The following is a 24428-nucleotide window of genomic DNA, read 5'->3' on the forward strand; positions in this document are numbered from 1 at the left end:
AATTGACAAAATTACAAAGAAAAGATTTCCAAAGTTTTCACTGACCAACGTAAATGTATTTTGTTAATATGAGTAAATTTTGATTTTGTTGGCTGCAACACAATCCAAAAAAGTTGGGACAGAGGCAAAACAAAAGTGAAAAGGTTATAGAATATCCACTTTAAACTGTTTTGAAACAGTTCACAGTAAGCAGGTAAACTGGTAATGGATCAAGCTATCATGTTTGGGTATAAAAGGAGCACCTTTTTCTTTGCAAGCAAAGCTGGATCATGGCTCATCACTTTGTGCCAAATTTCATGAGAGAAGTGTCAAACAAATCAAAAATCACATTTCACAGTGCAAAATTCAGCAAATCCAGAGAAATCACAGTACATGTAGGGCAAGGCAGGAAACCTCAGTTGAATGTGCTTGACCTTTGAGCTCTCAGATGGCATGGCATAAGAAACCGTCATGCTGCGGTGATTAATATAGCCACATGGGCTCAGGAGTACTTAGTTAACACAGTCTGCTGCTACATCAAGAAATGCAACTTGAAACTCTGTTACTCTAGGAGAAAGCTATACATCAATCCCTCTTTTTTTGAGGGTGTGTCAGCCATCAAAATTTGTTCATATTTACAAAATACATTTGTGTTGGTCAGTGAAAACGTTGGAAATCGTTTCTTTGTACTTTTGTCAATTAAATAAAAGTTAAAGAGAATGAACAAATCACAGATTCTTGGTTTTATTGCATTTTACAAAATGTCCCAACTAATATAATATAATATAATATAATATAATATAATATAATATAATATAATATAATATAATATAATATAATATAATATAAAGAAGTAATTTATATTATTATTATTATTATTATTATTATTATTATTATTATTATTATTATTATTATATAACATTTTAAGAATTTGGCTTTAATACAATGATTGCAGTATGGATCAATTGTTGTATGAATGAATAGTTGTTGTTATTCATCTTAAGAAACATCTTGTCTTATATTAATCACAAAATATATATCACTGAGAAGAGAGTCAAAACCCCAGTCAGGGATATAATAAGACACTGTCAACTGTATAAAAAATGAATAACTTGTATAATATAATATAACATAATATAATATAGAAGTATTATATATTGTATAATATATAATACTTCATGTTCATTACATAATATTTTAAGAATTTGCCTTTAATACAATTATATTATCATTAATTTTAAGAAACATCTTGTCTTATATTATCACTATATATATATATATATATATATATATATAGAATACACTGAAATGATGAAAGGTCGTATTTGCCAAAGCAAATAACATTAAAATATCTTGCATAAAAATATAGACAGTATAACTAGGCATATTAAAAAAAATATTAGTAAAACAAAAGCATTTCAGCATTTTATTACTACTTTTAGTGCTTTAATTTGTAAGTTAGGTTTTTGGTGTTGTTTTAATGTTTTCAAGTATTTCATTGAATATTTATACTGTATTTTATTTAATCTTTAACAAAAATAATTAAGTGTTTTTTTAAATTGTAGATAACATTATTTTAACACTTTTCAGTCACGAGATTGATTTTAGATCACTGATTCAAGCAAGATTTTAACACTCGCTTTATGTATCCCCCATTTGTAAGTCGCTTTTGATAAAAGCTTCTGCAAAATGAATAAATGTAAATGTAAATGTAAAAGAAAGTCAAAACCCCAGTCCGTATTTATTATTTTTAGGTGCAGATATTCCAAAATTCCACATGTAACAACATAATTTCACAATGTTAAGAACTAGCTTTTACTCCAAAACTAGCTTACTAGATTCAGGCCTTCTAAAGGTTGATTTTGTACAGCTGCATTTCACCAGTTCTATAAACCATTCAACACTAGGCCTACAATCTCCAGTGGATATAAAAGACAACAGAGGATGGAGTGCTAACAGGGTCACTGTTGATCCTCATCAGTACTGGGCTCATATCTGTCAAGCGTCCCCTCTGGATCTAGAATCAGCTCCCAGTTGTCTATATGATTATGTTTGTCAGAACACAAACTGAAAAACACCGATGCCAGACCAGCACTCTTCAACCCTGAGAAGTTAAATGGGAGCACAAGAAGTGAGGAGAGGGTTAGCAAACCACCAAACACCATCATTAATCACAGCTCAGCTAAGGCCAGAGTCACTGACAGTCCATGACCACTTCAGTCAGCCAGCCCATTTGTTAACTCGCCTAAAGCTGGTTTTTATTAGCTGAATGACAAACCAACTTCTAACTGTTTTACGTATTTGGGTTCTTGATCCTATGGGGGAACATTGGGCGGATCGTGGGAATCATGCAGATTTCAAGCTGGTTCTTTAAATGCTATGAATGTTCAGTTCAGTTGATCAAACTGATCATAATTTAGTTCTACTGCATTGAAGGGTGAAAACACTACAAAGGTTTCTACATATTTGATGAAGATCAGCTACATGCTCTAAATATGATCTCAAAGGCAGCCGCTTGTGACTTGGATGGGACTTTAAAATCTTACACACTGTAAACGAGTAAAGACATTAGTGATTTTGGCTGATATATCAGTTTTCACTTTCAGATGTTTTCTATTGGCTGTTTTTTATAATTATTTTTAGATTTTTTGTGTTTGGTTTTAGTTTGGACTTTGTGTTTTCTTTGAATTTTTTTGAAGTTGGACCTGCTTTCCTACTGTTTACTTCAGACTAGTGGTTTTTAATATGGTGATGCCAAGGATGGCCAAAATGATGACTTTTCCTAAAATGTTTCCTATATAAATACTCATTTATGCTGTGAGAGGGGAAGAAAAAAGTTATATTATAAAGACATGTTCATAAAATGAAATAAAAGAGGGTTTTATTTTTGTTACTGTATCAAAGCCAAAGCAAATTATATTAAAATATCTTGCATAAAAATATAGACAGTATTTCTTTCAGTATCTTCGCTTCTCCACGCTATTAGAGTGCAGTGCTATTTTAGCAATATTTTACAGATTTTATTCATATTTTGAATAATATTTTTGTAATTATGTTTGTTTTTTTACATTTCTATTTACTTTACTATTTAAATTAAATAGGCATATTAAAAATAATAGTAATACAAATGCATTTCAGATTTGTTATTACTAATTTTACTGTTTTAATTTATTACAGTTAAGTGCCAAGGCAGCATTTCTCATTTTTGGTGTTGTTTTAATGTTTTCAAGTTTTTCATTGAATATTTAAACTGTATTTTATTTCAACTTTATTTAACAAAAATAATTAATGATTAAGTGATTTTTTGAACTGAAGATAAAATGATTTTAACAGTTTTAGTTAACATTAACAAAACTGGTTAGACATATACAACTTAAAAGAAACATTTTCAATTTAAATCCACTTGTATAGTGTGCTTTAAAATAAATATTGTTCCACAGCAATATTCTAACTTTGACATAGACCTCCTAGAACTCTGATGCAGGCCCCATTTTGAAAACCCCTGCTCTTAGAAATACTAAGAAATTATCTTGTACAGTAGACTTATTTCATGCATTTAAGCATGCAAACAGTGTTCTGTCACAGGATCATAGAAACTATTACAATGTTCCCACTACTCTGTGACAATCATGTTCACTCTTGTTGATCTTTTATTATTTTGTCGAAAATAAATTCTAAATTTATTGCTCAGGTCAACTTGTAGAACAGCTTTTCTCTCTCTGCATCCACTACAAACCCTCATTTCTGTGGCCTTAGTCACAAGTTAAATAAACGGCAGCTGCTGGCCGCACCACAGAGGGTGTTATGTAGCGGGAAACAGAATCAGGACTGATGACAGAAATCGGCCTCCATTTATGTGTAAGAGATTCCCAGGTGTGCCTCTGTGTGTAAGTGTGTGTTAGTGTGTGTGAAGTGAGAGATACCCCCACAGGATTATGGGCAATTACATCATTGCTGCAAGTCTGAGAAAGCAGTGAAGTGAGAGCTCTCAATTTTAACAGAAAGTAAAGTATTCACGCTAAGAAAGAGTATGTATTTTGCACACAAAATCTATTAATATTTAAATACAGAGTTATAAATAATTATTTTCTGTAGTAATAGACAACATGTGACAGATACTCTTGATAGAACAAATACTTTATTCATCCCGGAACATTCCATGAGATGCAAACATCATCCCTGGATGTAAAATGGACAGCACTGTGTCACGCATTCACGCACACATCTGCCATAGGTTTGATAAAGATCTAGATACTGATATCAATAGTTTGGACTGTCCCTTACTTAATACTTTCTTTGTCTGATGTGATGATGTGTTGAATTGCCAAGCTTTGATATGTTAATAATAATAATAGCTAAATTAATTCAACAAACCAAAGGTATTTCTTTAAATGGAATGCTAAATATAGAAAAATCTGGCGACATTATCCACATTTTAAAAACATTTTATTTTAAATACTTTCAGTTTTCTTATTTTCCCATCTGTTTGTGGAGCATCCGTGACCTATCCTTAAACAAATCAAGGTTCATGTAAAGTATTTATAAAAACACCTTTATTTGACACACCTACCATTTAAAATGTATTTTGTTGTAGGCAAAGAACAGAAATCAAACAACACACGCAGCAATGTCAATATCGGGAAAACAGCAAAAGCATTCCTCAGAGCTCACTGTGTTCAAGTTTCCTAATTAATAATACTGTTGTACTTTTATCTAAAAATCTTTTATTTTTAACCAACCTGCATCTTTGTTTTTCAGTGACACCATACACCATTGCTGTGTCTCAATGTATTATTCAGACAAGAGACAGGATATATCGACCCAGGAGTTGCTTTTCCATTTGTCAAGGTATTAAAATTACAGTGAAAATGGATTTCCTCTATTTTAACAGCATACTGTATTGTCTGTATTAATAAGTAATGCATCTTCCCAGTAGACCCAGTGCTGTATGTCCCAATGTGTATGTGAGAGTTATTTTCACTGAGACTTATTTTCTCTATCTGACACTATTCAGCACTGTAACTTACTTAAAATTAGCAAAGATATAAAAGCTATTCAACTAGTTGGTTTAATTTGATACAGATGTTTGTTTGCATTTACACTGTATTAGGATCACCCTGCCATAGATTCTTACAATGGTGAATCAACGTTTGAGTGAGCTGGAACCAGCCGTTAAAGAGCGGTTCAAAATTGTGTTGATACCTACCAACAGTCAGGACATGGATCCCCTAAAAAAAAAGAGCATTGAAAACCACAGTAAGAGTAGAGGAGTGCTTTTCTATTTATTTATACACACTGTAAAAAATAAAATTTCAGACCTCTCCAACTCAAAATTTTCTATTGACTGATCACATCTAAATTTTTCAATAGGCCTAACTGAATTTATGTGAATTACTGATCACATCTAAATGTTTCAATTGGCCAAACTGAATTTGTGTGAATTGAATTTCATAAATTTAATTAGGCAAATTGAAAACTTTTGATGTAACCAGTCACTAGAAAATATTGAGTGGGAGAGGTTTTTATTTTTTTACAGTGAGTAACTAGAAGTGAATAGATCACCATAACTTTCTTTTTTGCATGGAAAACATGCATACTTCTGAAGAGCAATAACTGTGTTCTTTCCCATATAAATGCATGCAGCAACCATGTGCTGTCCGCGACAACATTTCAGCCTGTTATTCACATTATCTCATGGCTACTTATAACACTATAACATACAAAACTTTCTCTTGTGGTCCATGCAAAAAGAAAAAAATTTTTTTTTGTGAACTATCCTGTATCCTTCTTCCTGTTGAAGAAGAATCATATTTCTTCTTTTATTACATCAGAAACGTGAATAAAATAAGATATCATGTTATTTTGCTGAACACAGTGTTGTGATGCTGTCTGTGCAGATCTGAACATTGATCAAATCTGTGAGATTACTGGTGAAAAACCCCTCTTTGATCATCTTAATGAGATCAAGCCTGTTCTCGACCTGTCCACAAACCCACAAAATGTTAAAGAGGCCATCAATGCAGGTGAGGCCTTAAAAAATGTTTTTTCAATTATATATTTTTTTACTTTATGTCAAAGAGCAATTTCAATTGTATACAGCCCTGTTTGCCTTTATATCACTACTTACTCACTACAGCATATACTGTATTGCCAATAATGCTGCATTATGAAAGAATTCTCAAAACAACGTTCACTTTTCTTAGCCATTTTAGCAAGTACTTTTAAACTTAAACTATAAAGATAATGATATTAGCATCTACACCAGTGAACGATATCGTCTGTAAGAGCCGCTCCTCGGCTGCTTTAAATTCTCAGGCTCGTTAAAGCAGGATGAATTCTGATTGGCTGTCAATGTTTTTTATCGTTCATCAGCTGAGTTTAACTTACTACATAAATCCAGTGCTGCAGTGAGAACCTGCCCATTAGGTGCATGGAGGTATATACAGTATAAAATACAATAAAAATGTTACTTCTATAACTTTTAAATGAGGCTTTCTTGTTCAGGATTCGGAGCAGCCACTCTGTTAAAACGAGATTACGACAAGCACAGTGATGAAGGGTTACGTGTGGCCTGTTTTCAGATGACTCAGAGAAAGGTCTAGAAGCTTTCTTTCAAAATGAGATTGAAAACGAGGACACACCTTTGAAACTGGTAAGACTATTGGTCTGAAACTACTTGTTTGTACAGCTGATTCTAAAATGGCTCACTTGACCCTTGTTATATTTGACATTCACCAGGCACACATTATATAACTTTGTTATTTAAGGGGATATATAAAGGAAGCTTTTACTAAAAGTTTAACCATAAAAGTGATTCTACTCTACACACATTATGAATTGAATTTGTTTGTGGTAATCAAAAGCATGCCACATGTTATACACATATTAGGTTAAAAATAAATTGTTATATCTCTTAACTGCAATAAATATATCTCTCTAAAAAATATAACAACATGTTTGTGTCACATTTTATTGTAGGGCCCTCTAGGAGACTTTTTCAAAGAACTGGCACTTCTCCAGGAGCTGTTCTATAAAAAAAAGGAAAATAATCCAATCTGTACCTACTTGCTAACATCACGTGGCACAAGTAGTCCTGGAATCAGAGCCCTCAAGACTCTTCGGGAGAACAATCTAGAAATAAATGAGGCATTCTTTCTGAGTAGTGCCCAAAAAGGGCCTGTGCTGAAAGCACTCAATCCTTATATATTCTTTGATGACCAGAAGCAACATGTTGTCCTTCCACATGGAGCCCTTCACTATGGGGTTATTGGTGCCCATGTACCTTATGGTGTGAGGAATGAGTTAGAATAAATCCTAATCTTATCTGTAAAGGGACAATACCATACAGCGCCATACTTTCTTCTGCAACATGATCTATAATGTCAGGAAAGCTAAATTTGCTAATTATATCCAGTCTTGTTAAGGCTTAAAGTGTAAATGAAATTAAGGCAAATACTAATTTTAAGGTATTGTTGAGGTGTTGATTATATTTTAATGGTGAAATGAATCAATAAATCATTACCTAAATGGCTTTTTCTTTGTCCATGATTTTTCCTATTAATGAACAGAGAATATGAAGACACTATATTTTCTCTCTTTATTTTAATCATATAAAGAATTTATTTTAACCTTTGCTCTCAGGACAAGGTTTTTTTTTTATTTATTTTTTTAAACCAAGATGTCACATTTAATTGGGGAAAATTGTAGATGTAAATAAGATATAAAAGGCAGGCTATTGTTCAATATACTGTAATTGTAAATTAATTCTACACAATTATAGCTCCAGATTAATGAGCATCTAACCTTTATCTTATTTTATATTTAGGCTATTTGTGATATGCCAATACATAGTAACTAAAAGTGCATCTGTCTCCAGACAAAATAAATGTTACATTTAAATTCTGTAGTGAAGTACATTTACAATGAAACTTTTAGAGCACTGCGAGAAATTGGAGCGATTTAAATATTTAATTAATTAGTTATTTATATTATGTAGCTTTTTGAATCGACAAGTCAGACACCTGCCCAGGTCTGGTGACGTCACGTGGTCGTGTTGATGCTGAGAGGAACTGAACTACCGCACCAAAGGACACAGAACACAAGTGAGTCTCCCTGCCACCATAACAATATGAGCACACCTGAAGGCACTGAGAGAGGAGGACAGTCCAACTCCGACAACAGCGAAGAAAAAGATTGGGCAGCTGTCAAAGCATTATTTGACAACGCGAAAACAAGGAAGAAGCCCCGTCCGGTAAGAGATTGTTTGTGTACATAAACTGTGATTGACTGCAGCGTCTCCCGCATCCGATACCCAATCTACAATCCTAGCGGTAATGTTAGAAAAACGCTTATATTAGCTATACCAAAGATAGCTGTCTACACTGAAAGCGAGCGCGTCGCGTTCTTCGCTTGCAGAATCGATGGTGCGTCACTGCGCCAGTGACAGCAGCGATTCACATAGCTACAGGTAACTGACCGCATAGAGCACCTTAGCTGTCTTCTACAGCTGTTGTAAACATTTGCTTGCTTTTAACTTGCAGCCCAAACCCAGCAACGCTGTAACCATTGCGGTGTCCTCGCGAACGCTGTTTAACATGGTGAAGGAGAGGAAGGTGTTTGAAGAGGAGGGGCTGGAGAGGTACGTCGCGCACCAGCTGGAGCTCGAGGATCAGCCTTTTACCCCGGGGGTCTCGTTTCCTTTCGTTAAGGTAACAACAGGTTTAGGCACTACAAAATTATTTTTTTCTTTCTTTCTTCCTTTTCTTTTAAACGCCATACCAGCTTCTAAGGCTATATTCATGGCGAGAATAAAGTGCAATCAATCAAAGTAAGACTAGAAAAGATGTTTAAAATTTATTTCCTCTAGAAATCTTAGAACCATGTTCGGATTCACTTGATTAAAAACTTTCAAAATGATTTTTCAAACAATATGCAAAATAATTGCACTACTATATTCCAAAACAATCGGAATGCTGTCTAATCATAACACTCACCCTACCTCCATCAGCACCTGTCAGGAACCTGATGCCACAGGTAATGCAACTGGACACTTGTATACAGAGTGCAATGGTGGCCACCCCACCCTTTCAGTATTTCTCCCATTGGAATTTTTAATTAAAGTTTTTATTTGAAGACTTTGTTTTAACGTAAAATGTGTACAGCTTTATCGCTTTGATCATACAAAGCATTGTGAAGGACAAACAAATAAAAAAATGATGGAGAAATATAAAAACTTTTGACTCTAAATAGTTCTTTTGTCGTGATTTGTATGTTTCAATATTCTGAATTGGGTAGATTTTTTTTGCAGAATCATGAGTAATATAGATTTTCACCATGCAGGAATACTACTGTTAAACAAGATTATTTAAAAGTTATGCATACATATACCATCGTATGCATAAAGCATCAATTTCAAGGTCAGGCTTTTTAGATTATCATTCAAAATCAAATCCCCTATGGAAAAATAAATATAGGATTTTTATGTTCAGAACCCAACTGATGCACTCTATAGAAGCACCTCGCAACACACCTGGGTTTACATCATCTAGGTATATTACTCCTGAAATCTTCTTTGGTGTTGATTACAAATAACATGACTTAAAACTGTATTCAGTAATATAACCATATAGATAAAACCTTTTAGGTAACATAATTTGGTTACCTTTGATCTAACTCTTTTATTTGGTGTCACACAAGAATAGTGCATATGTATAGAAACTGTTTATTAGCACTGACAGCTCTTAATTTTGGCCCAAATGGTAAGAAAGAAAGAAAGAAAGAAAGAAAGAAAGAAAGAAAGAAAGAAAGAAAGAAAGAAAGAAAGAAATGAAAGAATGAATGAACCAACCAACCAACCAACACTGACAACCCCTAGCACAGGTACTCCAGTATGAACTTGACACGTCAGATAAGATGGTTGGGCCAGTTAGGGCGTATTCAATTTGCACTGATGCAAATCTATGGGAAAATCTGTAGAGCAACATGGAAAACAAATGTGTCCTTTCACTTTTGCTCATGGATGGACTTTAGTCCTTTTTATTGCAGGGCAGGACTCAAACGCTAACAAACAAGACTCAAGCATAACAGCATTATTGTGTCCTGCCCACTGTTTATGGTTAAATAGATATCATATATTGTAACACTAATCTACCATTAATCACAGCAGTATTGCCTAACGTGGATATCTTTAGATATCCAGGGCCATGCCTTTAGTATTTACTGTTTTTCTCTAATCGACAGGCCCTGATGAATGTAAATGCTCATTTGAGAGAACTATACCCAGACAGCGAGGAGCTGTTTGATATTGTGCTGATGACTAATAATCATGCCCAGGTCGGAGTTCGCCTCATCAACAGCATCAATTACTATGGTAATAACATTTACTAGCCTATAATTTAGCCTTTGATAGCGATCATCATTACATTCTTTAAAAGATCTTTATTCTACACAGAAATAGACCAACATGCACCAAGAAAAAAAAAAAAAAGAAAAAAAGTCTGTACAGGCACACAGATCAAAATTTGGATAAAGACTGCTACAATGATTTACATCATTTTTCATAAGGTTTCCAGCATGCAAATGCATATGTACTGCATTCTACATACTATACAAACAATAATTACATGAATTCTCTCCCTGCAGATCTAACTATAGAGAGATTTTGCATGACGGGTGGAGAGAGTCCAATTGGTTACCTAAAGGCCTACATGACCAACCTCTACCTGTCCAAAGATTCAAAGAAGGTACAAGAAGCTATTGAAGAAGGTATTTAAAAAAAATGCATTGTGATCTAAATGGGATTTTCATTTCACTGAAGAAGAAAAAGTTTAAAGTATTTAAATTAGCTGAACATGAAGCTAAATTTGCTTTAAATGGCCATTTTGACAGGAATAGCAGCTGCCACAATGTTCCCCTGCGACAGTGAGAATGAGCTCAGTGACACGCAATTGCGTGTAGCCTTCGATGGAGATGCAGTTTTGTTTTCTGACGAGTCTGAGATTATTGTAAAGAAACACGGATTGGATACTTTCTTTAGGCACGAGAAAGAGTTTGAGAACAAGCCTCTTGCTCAGGTAAACTAAGACTGCTACTAACTACTAATGTTTATTATTAATACTGTTACTAATATTTTCTCCATCATGTCGTGTATGGAGCATGCAATGTCCCTTTTATCCTTGATTTGGCATTGCATCATCTTCTTTTAGGGCCCCCTGAAATGTTTCCTGGAAGCACTGGGTAAACTCCAGCGCAAGTTCTACGCAAAAAACCAAAGAATCAGCTGCCCTATTCGCACTTACCTCGTTACAGCTCGAAGTGCTGCCAGCGCTGGGGCCCGTGTTCTGAAGACCCTACGGAGCTGGGGGTTGGAGGTAGATGAGGCCCTCTTTTTGGCTGGGGCTCCTAAGGGGCCTCTCTTACAGAAGATCAAGCCTCACATCTTCTTTGATGATCAGATGTTTCACATCGAGGGTGCCCAGGAACTTGGTACAATCGCCGCTCATGTGCCCTATGGGATTGGACAAAAGTATCATAAGGGGAAACACATAGATACAAGTGATGCAGAAAAAAATGAAAAGATTTGATTATCAAATGCAAATGCCCCAATTCTTTAGGTACAGTACCTCAACACCTATTCAGTGTCTTACATTTGATCTATGCAACAGCTAAAATATAAATGTTTACTTGTATAATGAGCAGGGAAGCACATACATAAAAGTCTCTGCAAGTTATAGGTACAGTAATTGTATTTATGTTTTTGGTTGCATCAGAGAGAATTTTGAACATTGATCTATACAGATAGTTTAAGTTAAATTGATTGCTTGAAATATAAATACAAAGAAGCTACGGTGCTAAAAATGATCTAGTATATTATGTACTGTACTAATGTGTCAGCACTGTGAGATTAAACTACATGCTGCAGCCCTTTCTTTTTCAAAGAGAATAATGTGCAATTAGATGCATTTGCCAATCTTAATGCCTTGATCATTATGATTTTTTAAATATGGTTAATCAAGAGTTTAATTTAGAATATTTAATTATATCTCAGGGAACATACATTGCAACTATCTGTATTTTATTTATAGTGCAAGATGTTATTCTTCAAGGTAAATTTAGCAGATGTTTACCTACATTTAGATGTTTCATTGTAACTTCTTCAATGCTGTACTTAAGTCAATCCTCAGGCAGTTTCCTTCACTGATGTGTGTGTTGTCCACCACCAGTGTTCCTGACAGACCTTGCCGCAATAATAAATTAACTAAAACACTGAAATACGGATAAAAGTGCGAAGAAACTGATATATTGTATTTACAATGTATTCTCCCTCTTTGTTTACCATGAGGTGTATGTATGTTTAATTTTGTTTTGTCCACAAAACAAAAATGTGTTGTTTACTGTTAAACACTGGATTTATTCATTATGATGATAACATAAATGTGTGATCTTATTTGGTTTGTGGTTTATGTTTTCCGCCTTAATAGAGCTATTTAGTTTGTAGTCCTAACACAGATTTGAATACAAACATAGGTTTAGGAAAAGAGGTTTAGGAGTTTATGTACTTGACAAATTATACAAATGTTGTATTCCTTATGTGGCAACTTCTTAGCATAAGATAATAACAACATTAAAAATCATACACAAGTGGTTATGCTCTCTTTACATATTTACATATTGCTCTTTACTAAAGACTATTTTAACTTTATGTCTATTCTTAATGAAAAGGTAATTTCAAAGGAATTTTTTTTTATTTTTTTTAGATGTTTCAAGTTATTAATTCATCTCAAACTGTAATCCCTGTTTGGTTTTTCACCAAAAAGCAATGCACATGCGTGGCGGTTTAACCCGCTATGAATTCTGGGTAATGTAGTTCAATAACATTCCAGTTACTTCCCACATGCGTGATTGTTTACGCCTACAAACCTGCTCATGAACTGGACGTTGTTGATGGCCCTAGAAGGATCAACAGTCAAGCTATTCCCCATTCTAAAAATTTTGATGAAGGTGTCGATATGCTGCGAGGCAAAACTATTATCGTGACCGGGGCAAACAGTGGCATTGGAAAAGCCACGGCCGCGGAGCTGCTGCGGTGTCAGGGCCGAGTGATCATGGCATGTAGGAACCGAGAACGGGCTGAGAAAGCAGCCCAGGAGATCCAGGAGGAGGCCGGACCAGGGCAAGGGGAACTAGTGATCAAACTCTTGGACCTGGCGTCGCTTAAATCTGTCCGTATTTTTTGCGAAGAGATAATGAAGGTAACGTACTACATCAAACCAAGTACAGAGCATTTAGTTCTCTTTTTAGATATTTAGAACGCTCCAGTAAATATAGGGCACGCGCAGCACGCTTTGGTCGAATTGTTTTCAACTAAGAACAAGTGCACAATACCAATAGCCAATTGTGCGCGAACGTCACGCGACACGCGCACGCTCGAGAAGTTTGGGAAGAGCACGTGGGTGCGCGCGCATGAAACCTTTTTCGAGTGGAATTCATTGGCAAGCTTAAAAAAAATCCAGTTCATACAATCAATACAGTTTAACCTTTTTGTGTCAGCATGTCCCAGTAGAGTGTGTGAGAACAGTAAAACAATTATAGAACAAAATTAATAATAATAATCATGAAACACTAAATATATAAAAACGTTTTGTATTAATAACCACAGCATTGTGTTGGCCAACAGATATTTTAATTAATATATTTATATTTTAAAACTTAATAAAACGAAATAGTCTAAATTTAGTCCAATGGGATGACTGGAAAATTTCCCAATTATCTTGAATTAACTAATATAATACATATTCTTATAATGATGTATGTAAGAGTTGATCAGTTTAAAGATTTCATTGTGTATTGCTGTTACTACTGTTTTATCTATGGCCCATTCTTTAAATTCTTGTGTATAAAAAAAATAGACAATCAATAGATGAGAAGTGTATCTAAATTAGTGTAGAATAAAGTTGCGTTGATTTCTAGGGTTGTTTTTTGTTTGTTTTCCCCTCTTCCTTGTGTTCAGAAATAACTTTACAATTTGCCATATCTGTTGTATCTCAAACAGGAAGAGTCAAGGATTGACATCCTGATCAACAATGCTGGAATCTACCAGTGTCCATACACCAAATCAGAAGATGGATTTGAGATGCAGTTCGCCGTCAATCATCTGGGTCACTTCCTGCTCACTAACCTCCTGCTGGATCTCCTCAAACGCTCTGCTCCTAGCCGGATCATTGTAGTGTCCTCCAAGCTCTACAAGTACGGTGAAATAAACTTTGATGACCTGAACAGCGAGCAGAGCTATGATAAAGCTTTTGCCTATGCACGGAGTAAACTAGCCAATCTTCTATTCACTCTGGAGCTCTCTCACCGACTCGAGGAGACTGGAGTGACAGTAAATGCTCTCACCCCAGGGATTGTGCGGACTAACCTGGGCAGGCATGTCCACATCCCACTGCTGATGAAGCCACTATTTAACCTGGCTTCACGGGCCTTCTTCAAGTCCCCTGAGGAAGGTGCGCAGACTTCTATCTATCTGGCCTGCTCTCCGGATGTGGAGGGTGTTCAGGGGAAGTGCTTTGCTAACTGTCATGAAGAGCAGCTATTAGCTAAGGCCACAGATGAGGAGGTGGCCAAGAAATTGTGGGACATCAGTGAGGTGATGGTGGGCATCACAACCTGAAATCTCAAAGATTTAAGAATTTAAGTCACCTGTCATTTATTATTTCAAAATCGACAACTCTGAGAACATAAAGTACCATCTCTTAGAAAGAAAACATGCAAAATGTATGCTTTCATCCACAGGAGGGAGCTGTTTTGGCCGTTCTTATTCATTTGTGCTTGAAATGCTAACTGTAAAGTTGCAACTAGCAGAATGTTAGTTCTGCTGCAATGTTAACCATGTGTGTGTGTTTATATATTTTAAATTAATCCAGAGTCATCTTCAGTTATCCTGTTCTCATGCTTTCAGTTCTCATGCTAGTCAGGTTCACAGATTTCAAAACTATGTGTGTTTACATGTGTTGGTTAAGACTAAATGCAACCTAATCACCACAAATAATATAGTTTACAAAGACTAAACCCTTTCTTTGAATGAAAATGTGTGCAAATAGTAATAAGAATTTCTGAAAGCAATATTGTGCCTAAATTCTGCTCTGTTGTTACACTTTTCTGCTGTTGGCAGTGAAACAGTTAACACTGCATTTGATTTGCACTTCTCATACTGAAGATTAGTGGAAATAGATTCTCAGTTCGAGTACTTAATAAAGATGCATTAAACAGAAGTACAGTAGTATGTATCTCTGTTCTGATTATACATTGCATTGTATACAATGCATTTGCAATGATGAAATGCTGATCTGTGATATTGTGATAGTATACTATACACACTTTTAAGTGTAACTGCACAAAGAAAAATATTTTAAGCTCAGGCTTATATATATTTTTTTATAAGAATTAATGTTTAAGGAGTTGTGTGTTTTACTCATTGGAAATAATGTAAGTAATTGAAAAAAAAATATATATATATATTATTATTTATTTTTTTTATTTTTTTTTTGACAGTGAAAAATTTTCAAAGTAAATATCTGAAATACTTGTACATTTTGACAGTATTTCTGATTTATCTAACTATATGTGTGGTACTGCTAATTATAAACTGTTAAACATGCTAAATTCTAGGTGTTTATCAATGTAATCTTGCAATACCTTTTGTTTTTGTGTTTTTTTTTTTGTTTTTTTTTTTGAAAAAGGAAATGCTTGGGGGAGCTTTCCTGGTCTAATAAATAAATATCACGCTATACAAATGACATTGTTCAGATTTTAACTACAGCTCAACCAGGTTCACGTAATTGAAAAATAGTCTGATGGTTGTTTTTGCGAGGCTCATTAGCAGAACAATTTTGGAATTAGAGCAATAGCCTGCTTTGCTTTCATAGTTCACTTACCGTCTAATTAACCGTTCTAGGAGTTGTAACAGTACAATTCAACTACTTGCTTTCACAAAGAAAGTACACACTCCTCTCCCACTTCATCATAATTGCCTTGAATGTTTTTTCTTAGCATTAGCTGTCTTTGTGAGAATGGTAGCAGCTCTGATGGGCTTGTAATACTTTTCCCACCTGTGTTTGCCATTAGGACTTTTTCAGGATCATTTAGAATATGTTCCGATCAGCCAGAAAGCCCCTAAGATATCCCAGCATTCATCTGATAGCTCCCTGTGAAACGGGAGGTCTCAGAGCGCTTGGCTGACTGGAGACTGTTTATATTTGAAATAAAGAAAATTGGGGAAATTATGAAAGTTAATGGCTTTAATGATGCTTTTCGAAGCGGTGCCACATCAGCGACAGAATGCCAAGCTGCTAAACAAAGTGATGCTTTGATTACAATCACATTAAGTTGTTTCACCTCCTTATTTTTTTCTATTCCGTCCTGTTTTTCCTCCTGCTGAAGACAAAACATCACTCAACAAACGCCCAGAGGTATATAGAAATTCATGGCAAAGCCCTTGTATCTTATCTCGTGGTTTGGCTTTAGGTAAAGCATTTCTCCGGTTGTGCTGCTTTGCTCACCTCAGCTCAGCTTCCCTCCGAGTACAAACCTGCAGCCAGCATCCTTTCCCACCGTTTGTGCTAGACATCCCGTCCAACTTAAACACAGAACTCCTCTCTCGTTTATTATCCTGCGTGTTTGTTTTCTGTGATAGAGGGAAGGAAGGGAGATACAAATGCATGTTATTTTTCACAGTAAAGAGAGTTTCCAGCCTCATGAGTGGTTGAGCAACTGAAAGCACTGCCAGGCTGATGGCACCAGAATGTCTAATACATTCAAAACAATTGTATGTGAACTGAATATACAAGTAAGAACGTTCATTAAAACATAAACATAGATAATATGCATTACAGAACATACCTCTGATATTTGTTAACAAACAGTAATGTCAATAAAACAACATGAGCCATGATGTCAGATTCTTCATCATATGACTCTTATGAACCGGTTCTTTTTATGGATCAGTATATCCATGAAATAGCCTCGAACCCACGGTCTGAGTAAGCAGTTTGAATCAGAATCACTCAGTGCCTTAACTTACTTCACTTACAATTGACTTCGGTCTAGAACAAACTAGAAACTAGAAATGGTTTAGAAACTGTTTGCAAATAATATTTAACGTGCACAGATTCACTCTTAATCATGCCAAATACGTAAAAAAATAAATAAATGTTTCTTTCTCATCACATAAATTACTTAGCCATGTAAAAATTTATATTTTGAATTCGAAATTTGACACAGTCGAGTAGTTTGTATCAGATCATATTACTATCAGTCGTTTGACATTTTTTTTATCGTAAACATTTGTAAAATATGAAATGTTTAGCTACTTCTACCTACCGTTCACAAGAAGTCGAACAAACTTCCGGCATGATGCTTCAGATTTGATGCTTCAGGATAGCTATGCCTTGTTTGATTTGATTGGCCAATCACTTTAAAGTTGACAGATGCTGTTAGAAAGCTGAAGCAGACAAAAACTACTTTTAAAGGGGTCATATGATGTTGCTAAAAAGAACATTATTTTTTGTATTTGGTGTAATGAAATGTGTTTATGCGGTTTAAGTTTCAAAAAACACATTATTTTCCACATAATGTACATTATTGTTTCTCCTCTATGCCCCGCCTTCTGAAACGCATCGATTTTTACCAAGCTCATCGGTCTGATTGGCCAGCTATCCAGTGCGCTGTGATTGGCCAAATGTTTCAAGTGTCTGACGGAAATGTTACACCCCTCAACATATACTGTAATGGCGTGTCCCAGTCAGAACACCGGCATGAGAGGACAAAAACAATAATACCCATTACAAATGAGGCACTTGTTGCATCCAGTGGGAACATAATAACTGATTATAATGACTTATACTGTCTTTTTAAGCGTTGCGTTGCATATCGCGCCGCAAAAACATAAAACCATGTCTGCATTTGTGATCGGAGAAACGACAAACAACAAGCCTACTCTACTGCTCAAAACTTTTGTTTGAATCATCAGTGCCAAATCCTTTACATATGTAAACCTACTTACATATCGTGAGTCAGAACCACCAGACTGTCCTTGCAAAGAGTGAGGAATGGCCAGCGGCTTGAGTGAGGAACAGCCGGGGACTTGAGTAAGGAACGGCCCACGGCTTGAGTGAGAGGTAGCCAGTGCCTATAACGAGGAAAGGCCGGCGGATTCGACGAAGAAGCAGCCAGGGGGTTGCAGCAACCACATGTGACGACCCCGGGCTGTATTTCCTCAGCGACCAGCACGGATCAGCTCCAGGCATGATGAAGCGGATATCGTGGTCTTTTGGAAGGCCAAACAAAGAAGTTTCACTTTCACAATGAAACACACAGCTTGTCCATGAAATGACGCCAGCAGCAACAGCGAGAATAAAAGGTACGCCTTCTTTATTTGCGTGAACATTTGGGTGGCGTTTTGCAAATCTTCCCACATAGTGACGTAGAGATGTGGGGCCGTGTTAGAACTAGCCATTTCGGGGGGGTGTGGACAATTCTTAACTTTTATAAAGAATATCTCTTTGGATTTGAGACTTTAGTCTTTGCAACTTCACAGATCTTCTTTATGCACCAAGAGCTTGTAATACTCCAAAGAAAAAGGAAAAATTTAAATCGCATCATATGACCCCTTTAAAACTTTTTGTCACTGTGTAATTAAATATATATATATATATATATATATATATATATATATATATATATATATATATATATATATTCAAAAGTTTTTAATGAATTAATATTTTATAGGCTAAATAAATAAATACATACAGTAACTGGTTATAGGATCTATAACATATGAGGTGTTTGGATGACATGTTGGAAACATTTTAGCACAACGTTTTATTTTTTACTTTTGTTAAAAAGTTACTTGGTTCCTAAATATTTCATGCATTATCATAAATGGGTGTCCTGAAAAACAGTGACAAAAAATGCAATAGAAGGCTGCTTGATAACTAGAGAGTACTGTAAGTGTTTTGCTAAAGGGCACAATGCAAACAGAGGGCCTGTGACTCTGGTAATTCCCCACTTTCTCAGTCACCCCTTCCTCAGATCAAACCTGTGACCTTTGTGTTTTTAGCCCAGCCTGAACCGTTCCTCCGAGTGACTGCATAAGAGTTTTCAAAGCTTGAGAGAAAACACTTTCTATGGAACGAATACAGATCTGCTGGCACAGAAGCTGAGTGAGCAGTGAACAAAAAAATATTTTTAAAATTATTTATTATTCTTTATTTTAGCAGGTAATTTGATTGATTGCTTGGTCTTCTGGAGCAGTGACCTGGCTATGGGTTCTGTGTGTACAGACGTATGGTAAAGTCTTTCCCCTGAGGTGGAGCCCTGTGTTTTGACACACTCTTCAAAACAGAAAGAGTTTTTCTCCGGGTTTGGAGAAATATTTTGGTATGTAGCAGTCTAAGAAAAACATTTCAGCATTTTTCAGCATTATTCGATCACATTATTCACACATGGAAATGATTCCTGAGGTGTAAATCTATTCATGGGAAATGTGTAGATTTCCTGAAGCCAAACTTAAACTGATAACTCAAGACATTTCACAGATTGCACTAGTAGTGCATTTTGGATGGTTTCCTGGGGCCTGAGTGTGGATTTATATTCTGACCAGACTGCTAAATCCAAGAGATTCTTGACCAACAACAATGTAAGGTTCAAATGCTCCCTTTGGGAGTGAAGCTGAAATTACACAACATTATTTAAAATGCAGCTCCTGTATGATGTCATCTATTTGACTTTTGCATGATATGTCGAGATTCACTGCGCTAATCCATATTTGTTGTCTTAACAGATCATCTTGAAAATGAAAAGCTAAATTATGGGTTCTGCTTCTGACTTTGCAACTAAACTGACCTTAGAATCTCTACAACCTAAATTAAATAAAGTGGACGTTACCCCTGACAGTGTAAGTGATGTGAGTCAATGATGGATTCACAGCAGAAATTCAATCTAATAAAAAATGTAGCAAATCATGAATAATCATGGATTATATATGACCACTGAGAGACCACTTTGTAAATGAATGCTTATCAGCATCCAAACCTCTCATCAGAACAGCTGGGAGATCATTATGATCTAGCATGGTGCAGTAGAGATGAACTGTCACGCAGACCTCTGAGCTGAGAGTGTGTGGGGAAAAAAAAATGTCAAGGATCCAAACATCATTTTACAGGAAACTCTTAATATCACTCGATCAAGTGCTCTAAAGTGAGGTCCCAGCCATTAATGTAAACTCTGGGGCTCCATTTTGTCATGATTTACAAATGCTGAACATTGCTGAAGATAGAAATGCAGGGGTGTTTTCTGTCCAAGTGCTTGTGAGAGTAAAAACATACAAAGCCTCCAAAACAAGCACAACTTAAGTTTTAAATCTCACTCCGAGAATGGTTCGAGCAGTACATGAGAATGAAAGAATGAATTTCGGATTCTGTATGTGGTTTTGGTTGAGTGCATGACCAAGATGTTTTAAGATAAGAAAAGGGATGGACTGGTCATATTGTAGGGAGCCCCGGGACTTTTCAGGGTGGCCCAGTCAACGCATGGGCAGGCTGCCGAAACCAAATTTATGTAATGCAAATATACAAAAATTTAAAGGGAGAAAACTTTTGTGCAGTTGTGGGTCTTGGAATAGACAAAAACATAGGATTTCTCTATGGGGTGGCCCAGGATTCATACAGGTCAAAGCAAGGTAGTTACAGGCACCTTGCTATTTAGTTTACCAAAAAAAAATATTTAAACTTTTTGTTGCATATTTACTTTTTAAAATATTTAGTTTTTGTTAGCACAGCAAAAATAAAGTAAGTGGCAATGTTGTGTCTAAAATGTACATTATTAAATTTTCTAATTATTATTTATTAAATTGTTTCATAAATGCGATATAATAAATGTGTTGTTTGTCCAAATATCACAGCTGTGACTGAGCTGTAAGCTCAAGGCTGAACACATTATAACGTGATTTTTCCATTACGTAAATGGACTGCAGTTTCCCCATCAGCCCTATGGGGTACTGAAACAAAACAATGCCCCTAACTTGTCACTTTCCTACCTCACTGCTAGAGTGGCTGTGGCATTTTGGGTCAAAGTGGCAGATGACATGCTTCTGAAGGCATTCAGTGTGACTGCAGCAAACTTTATTCATCCTGTGCGTGACGATGCAAACCGTCTCTCGATAGGACATAAAACAGAGGCACTTCAAACCCAAGCAGGATCCTGGACATGGCCGCAGTTGCTGTGGGAATGAGCTCTGGCATGGGATAATTACAGACGGTGATGAAAAGCCTAATGGAATGCTGCCTATATTGCAAAGATTTAAAGCACAACACGTGAAAGCAGACCTGAGAAGAGTCCCACGTGCCCTACACAGGAAAGAGAACTTTGAGTACTTCTTATGTCATGATATTTATTGAAATTCACAGATTTACGTTTAAAAATAAATACGTTTTAAAATAAATACGTTTTAAAATATGTATTCGTTTGTTTAAGTCACATTAAAATCACATTATTTCCTAATGACTCATTTAGACTATAGAATCTTATTTAGACTAAAGAATTTAATGTATAGTCTAATGACTTCTAAAAATCTAAAATTATATGAAAATAATAATATGAATTTCAAAACTATGAAATTAACATAAATCATTCAATATTCACAGTGAAGATCACATATTAATGTATCCTTTATATTATGGTAATTGTATTTCAGTTATGCTTTCATTTCCACCTCAGTGATTACAATTCCACTGTGTACTAACTTACACATTATGCTATATACACACACACACATATAACATATGATGGGTAACATATACAGTATAGAAAGAGAGAAAGACAGAGAGAGACACCCCTATGTATTTGCAATTATTGTCATATTTTACTTCTAAATTGCACCAACACAGTGCAGAAGGTGCAGCCAACCTAGAATAGCAAATGATTCATGAATTATTTATTTTTGTACAGGTAAGATTTGTGCATTCACAGTCATCAATGTGGCTAGGATTCCCCTTTTTGTGGAAAACAGTTTGGAACCAAAGTTTTTAACCACAATATTGTAGTTTAGTATCTCAAAATAACTCCATGAAATAGACTCATAGACCAACAGGCTCCTCTGAAAACCACAAAGTCTCTGAAAAGAAGTTTATATATCTGAGAGCAGCCCAATGCGTGCGGCTTATCACACTGTGAGCCGCTGCGTCCTGCCAGACAGAATCCACGTTCCACTGAAATCATGAATTACACCATCAGAAAAGCCAGAGGTGGTCAGGGCTGCAGATTAGGAGCAAAATTGGTAGCAGGTTTGAGGAAACGCTCCTAAACACCAGCTGTGTGTGGTCCTGTGTTTCTCAGTCGAGTTTCGCTGCACTACCTCGAATTCCTTGCATTACAATGTGAACTGTTTAGTGTTCAAAACTGTCAGATATTGCCTTAAAAAGGGCTCTTTTGTTGTTGTTTCAGCTTCTGTTGTCTTGCATGGAGCAGATCTCCATCATTCTGTAGAAGGATTCCCTGTCATCTGCCTCATTCACACCTTTTCTTACTTTCCTTTCTCTACTGACTCATTTGGCCTTTCTCTCGTTCTATGATTAATGTTCCGGTTATTTATCTCTGTCTGTCATCATCTCTCTTAATGTGTCCTGGCCATAAGCCAGATCCATCTCGAGCAGAATGAGAGAGTTAGAGACAGCCGAGCATGTTTGGTTTGGCCCCATGTTCTTCTCTCGTCCACCATCTCTCTCCGAAGCACCCAGAAGATTCTCCCAGCTGAACTCCTCGACCTTTGGCCGTGTTCACGACAAATTACCCCTCTCTGCCGTTTCTCATGTCCTTATTGCAGCTCAGTGTTGGGTGGCCATTAATAAAAGAGAGGGTTAAAGTGGACCTCTTGCTGAGTGATAGGAGCGCTAAAGCTCAGATCAGCTCGGAGAGGAGTATTCCACAGCCTATCGATGCATGCAGACACACGCGCGCTTACCTCTCACACAGAAAAGATGCACACAATGATCCCAGAGAAATGAAACAAGTGCCACAGAAAAGTGAGCAGTGTGTTTGTTTGTTTTTTGTTTTTTCCAAGCTCTTTTCAGTCAGCTAGTCAAAATTATTTAAATCTTATTTACAAGTTAGAAAGTTACTGTTTGTTGCATTCAAATTACAATAGTCAGCTCAAGATGTTCATTACATTTTTTTCTACAAAAATTTAATTCATTAAACAAAAAAGTATTTTTCTTTTATGTTTTTATGCTTTTATTTTATTTAGGTGCTGTAAACTGAATTATGTACTCTATCATAATTGTATCATTATTTTACTATTGTACATGCAATTTAGCTATTTTTATTGTAAATAAAAAGAAATAGGAATGCATAGTAACCAACATCTGTAGTAAATACAGATGTTGCATCCATTGACATGCCTCTAAACTCATAAAATCGAGTCTCAAAGAAAATTCTGAATTTTCCATTAATAACATTGTGGTGCAGTTCATATGCATTCAGTTTGTAATTACAAAACAAAATTAACTGTTATTGATCACTTCAAATGTCAGTCAAACTGCCATTTGCTGTAAGTGGTTTTTGACCAGAATGCAATGTGGACTTTAAAGATTTTAATTATTTATATGATGTAAGACGATCACATTTTGAAAAATAAAAAGTACTCACCCTCAGGTCATTCAAGATGTAGATGAGTTTGTTTCTTCATCAGAAAAGATTTGGAGAAATTTGATATTACATCACTTTCTCACCAGTGGATCCTCTGCAGTGAATAGGTGCCGTCAGAATGAGAGTCAGCTGAAAAAAAACATCACAATAATCCACAAGAAGTCCACATGACTCCATTTCAAAAAAGTTGTGTGTTTTGATAAATAACAAATCCATCAAGAAATCCTTCAATGCTTTCAGCTAAAATAAAAGTCCTCTAAAATAATGCTTTCTCCAGGGAAATCTGAATCAGTAGAGAAAAATGCACAGATCAAGCGAAAACAGTTCTGAACAAATATTTTACTGTATTTTGGTGAAAGAAAACAACAGGGAATGGATTTTTTCACTGGAGGAGCTATTATTATGGATTGTATTTTGGTCAGAAGTGACAGTTTAAAGTTAAAATGCCTTAATAATGGATTTGTTTCTAACAAACACGCATGTTTCCACTTCACAAGACACTGACTAACTGGAGTTGTTTGGATTACTTGAGGATTATTGTCATGTTCTCGTTCCGACGGCACCCATTCACTGCAAAGAATCCATTGGTGAGCAATCAATGTAATGCTATTTCTCCAAATCTGTGCTGATTAAACAAACTTATCTACAACTTGGATAGCCAGAGAGTGAGTTTTCGGCAAAATTACTTAGAACTTAATACAATTTTAGTGTTTTCAATGAAACTAAATATTTAAATACCAGATATTTGT

General features: G+C 35.6%; 2 protein-coding genes and 2 long non-coding RNA genes across 4 annotated transcripts; 2 read left to right on the forward strand and 2 right to left on the reverse strand.

The window, feature by feature from the left end:
- Nucleotides 1–1696: 1696 nt before the first annotated feature.
- On the reverse strand, nucleotides 1697–13025 carry LOC122139438. The gene is made up of 3 exons (XR_006156293.1): nucleotides 12898–13025; nucleotides 11277–11485; nucleotides 1697–2083 (listed from the first exon to the last, which is right to left on the reverse strand). It is a non-coding gene; the product is annotated as an uncharacterized LOC122139438 (long non-coding RNA).
- LOC109103063 (cytosolic 5'-nucleotidase 1A-like) lies at nucleotides 8021–12424 on the forward strand. The gene is made up of 6 exons (XM_042737097.1): nucleotides 8021–8230; nucleotides 8520–8687; nucleotides 10219–10348; nucleotides 10621–10743; nucleotides 10867–11051; nucleotides 11184–12424. The coding sequence occupies exons 1-6, from the start codon at nucleotides 8036–8038 to the stop codon at nucleotides 11559–11561; spliced, it is 1179 nt and encodes a 392-aa protein (XP_042593031.1). The 5' UTR covers nucleotides 8021–8035; the 3' UTR covers nucleotides 11562–12424.
- LOC122139437 (retinol dehydrogenase 14-like) lies at nucleotides 12839–15248 on the forward strand. Its single transcript, XM_042737099.1, has 2 exons — nucleotides 12839–13229; nucleotides 14030–15248. Exons 1-2 carry the CDS (start codon nucleotides 12987–12989, stop codon nucleotides 14645–14647), a joined length of 861 nt encoding a protein of 286 aa, XP_042593033.1. The 5' UTR covers nucleotides 12839–12986; the 3' UTR covers nucleotides 14648–15248.
- An 814-nt stretch (nucleotides 15249–16062) lies between these two features.
- On the reverse strand, nucleotides 16063–23739 carry LOC122139439. Its single transcript, XR_006156294.1, has 3 exons — nucleotides 23680–23739; nucleotides 17356–17476; nucleotides 16063–16660 (listed from the first exon to the last, which is right to left on the reverse strand). It is a non-coding gene; the product is annotated as an uncharacterized LOC122139439 (long non-coding RNA).
- Nucleotides 23740–24428: the final 689 nt, after the last annotated feature.

Source organism: Cyprinus carpio, chromosome B13 (assembly GCF_018340385.1).
Source record: "Cyprinus carpio isolate SPL01 chromosome B13, ASM1834038v1, whole genome shotgun sequence".
NCBI classification, from domain to species: Eukaryota; Metazoa; Chordata; class Actinopteri; order Cypriniformes; family Cyprinidae; genus Cyprinus; species Cyprinus carpio.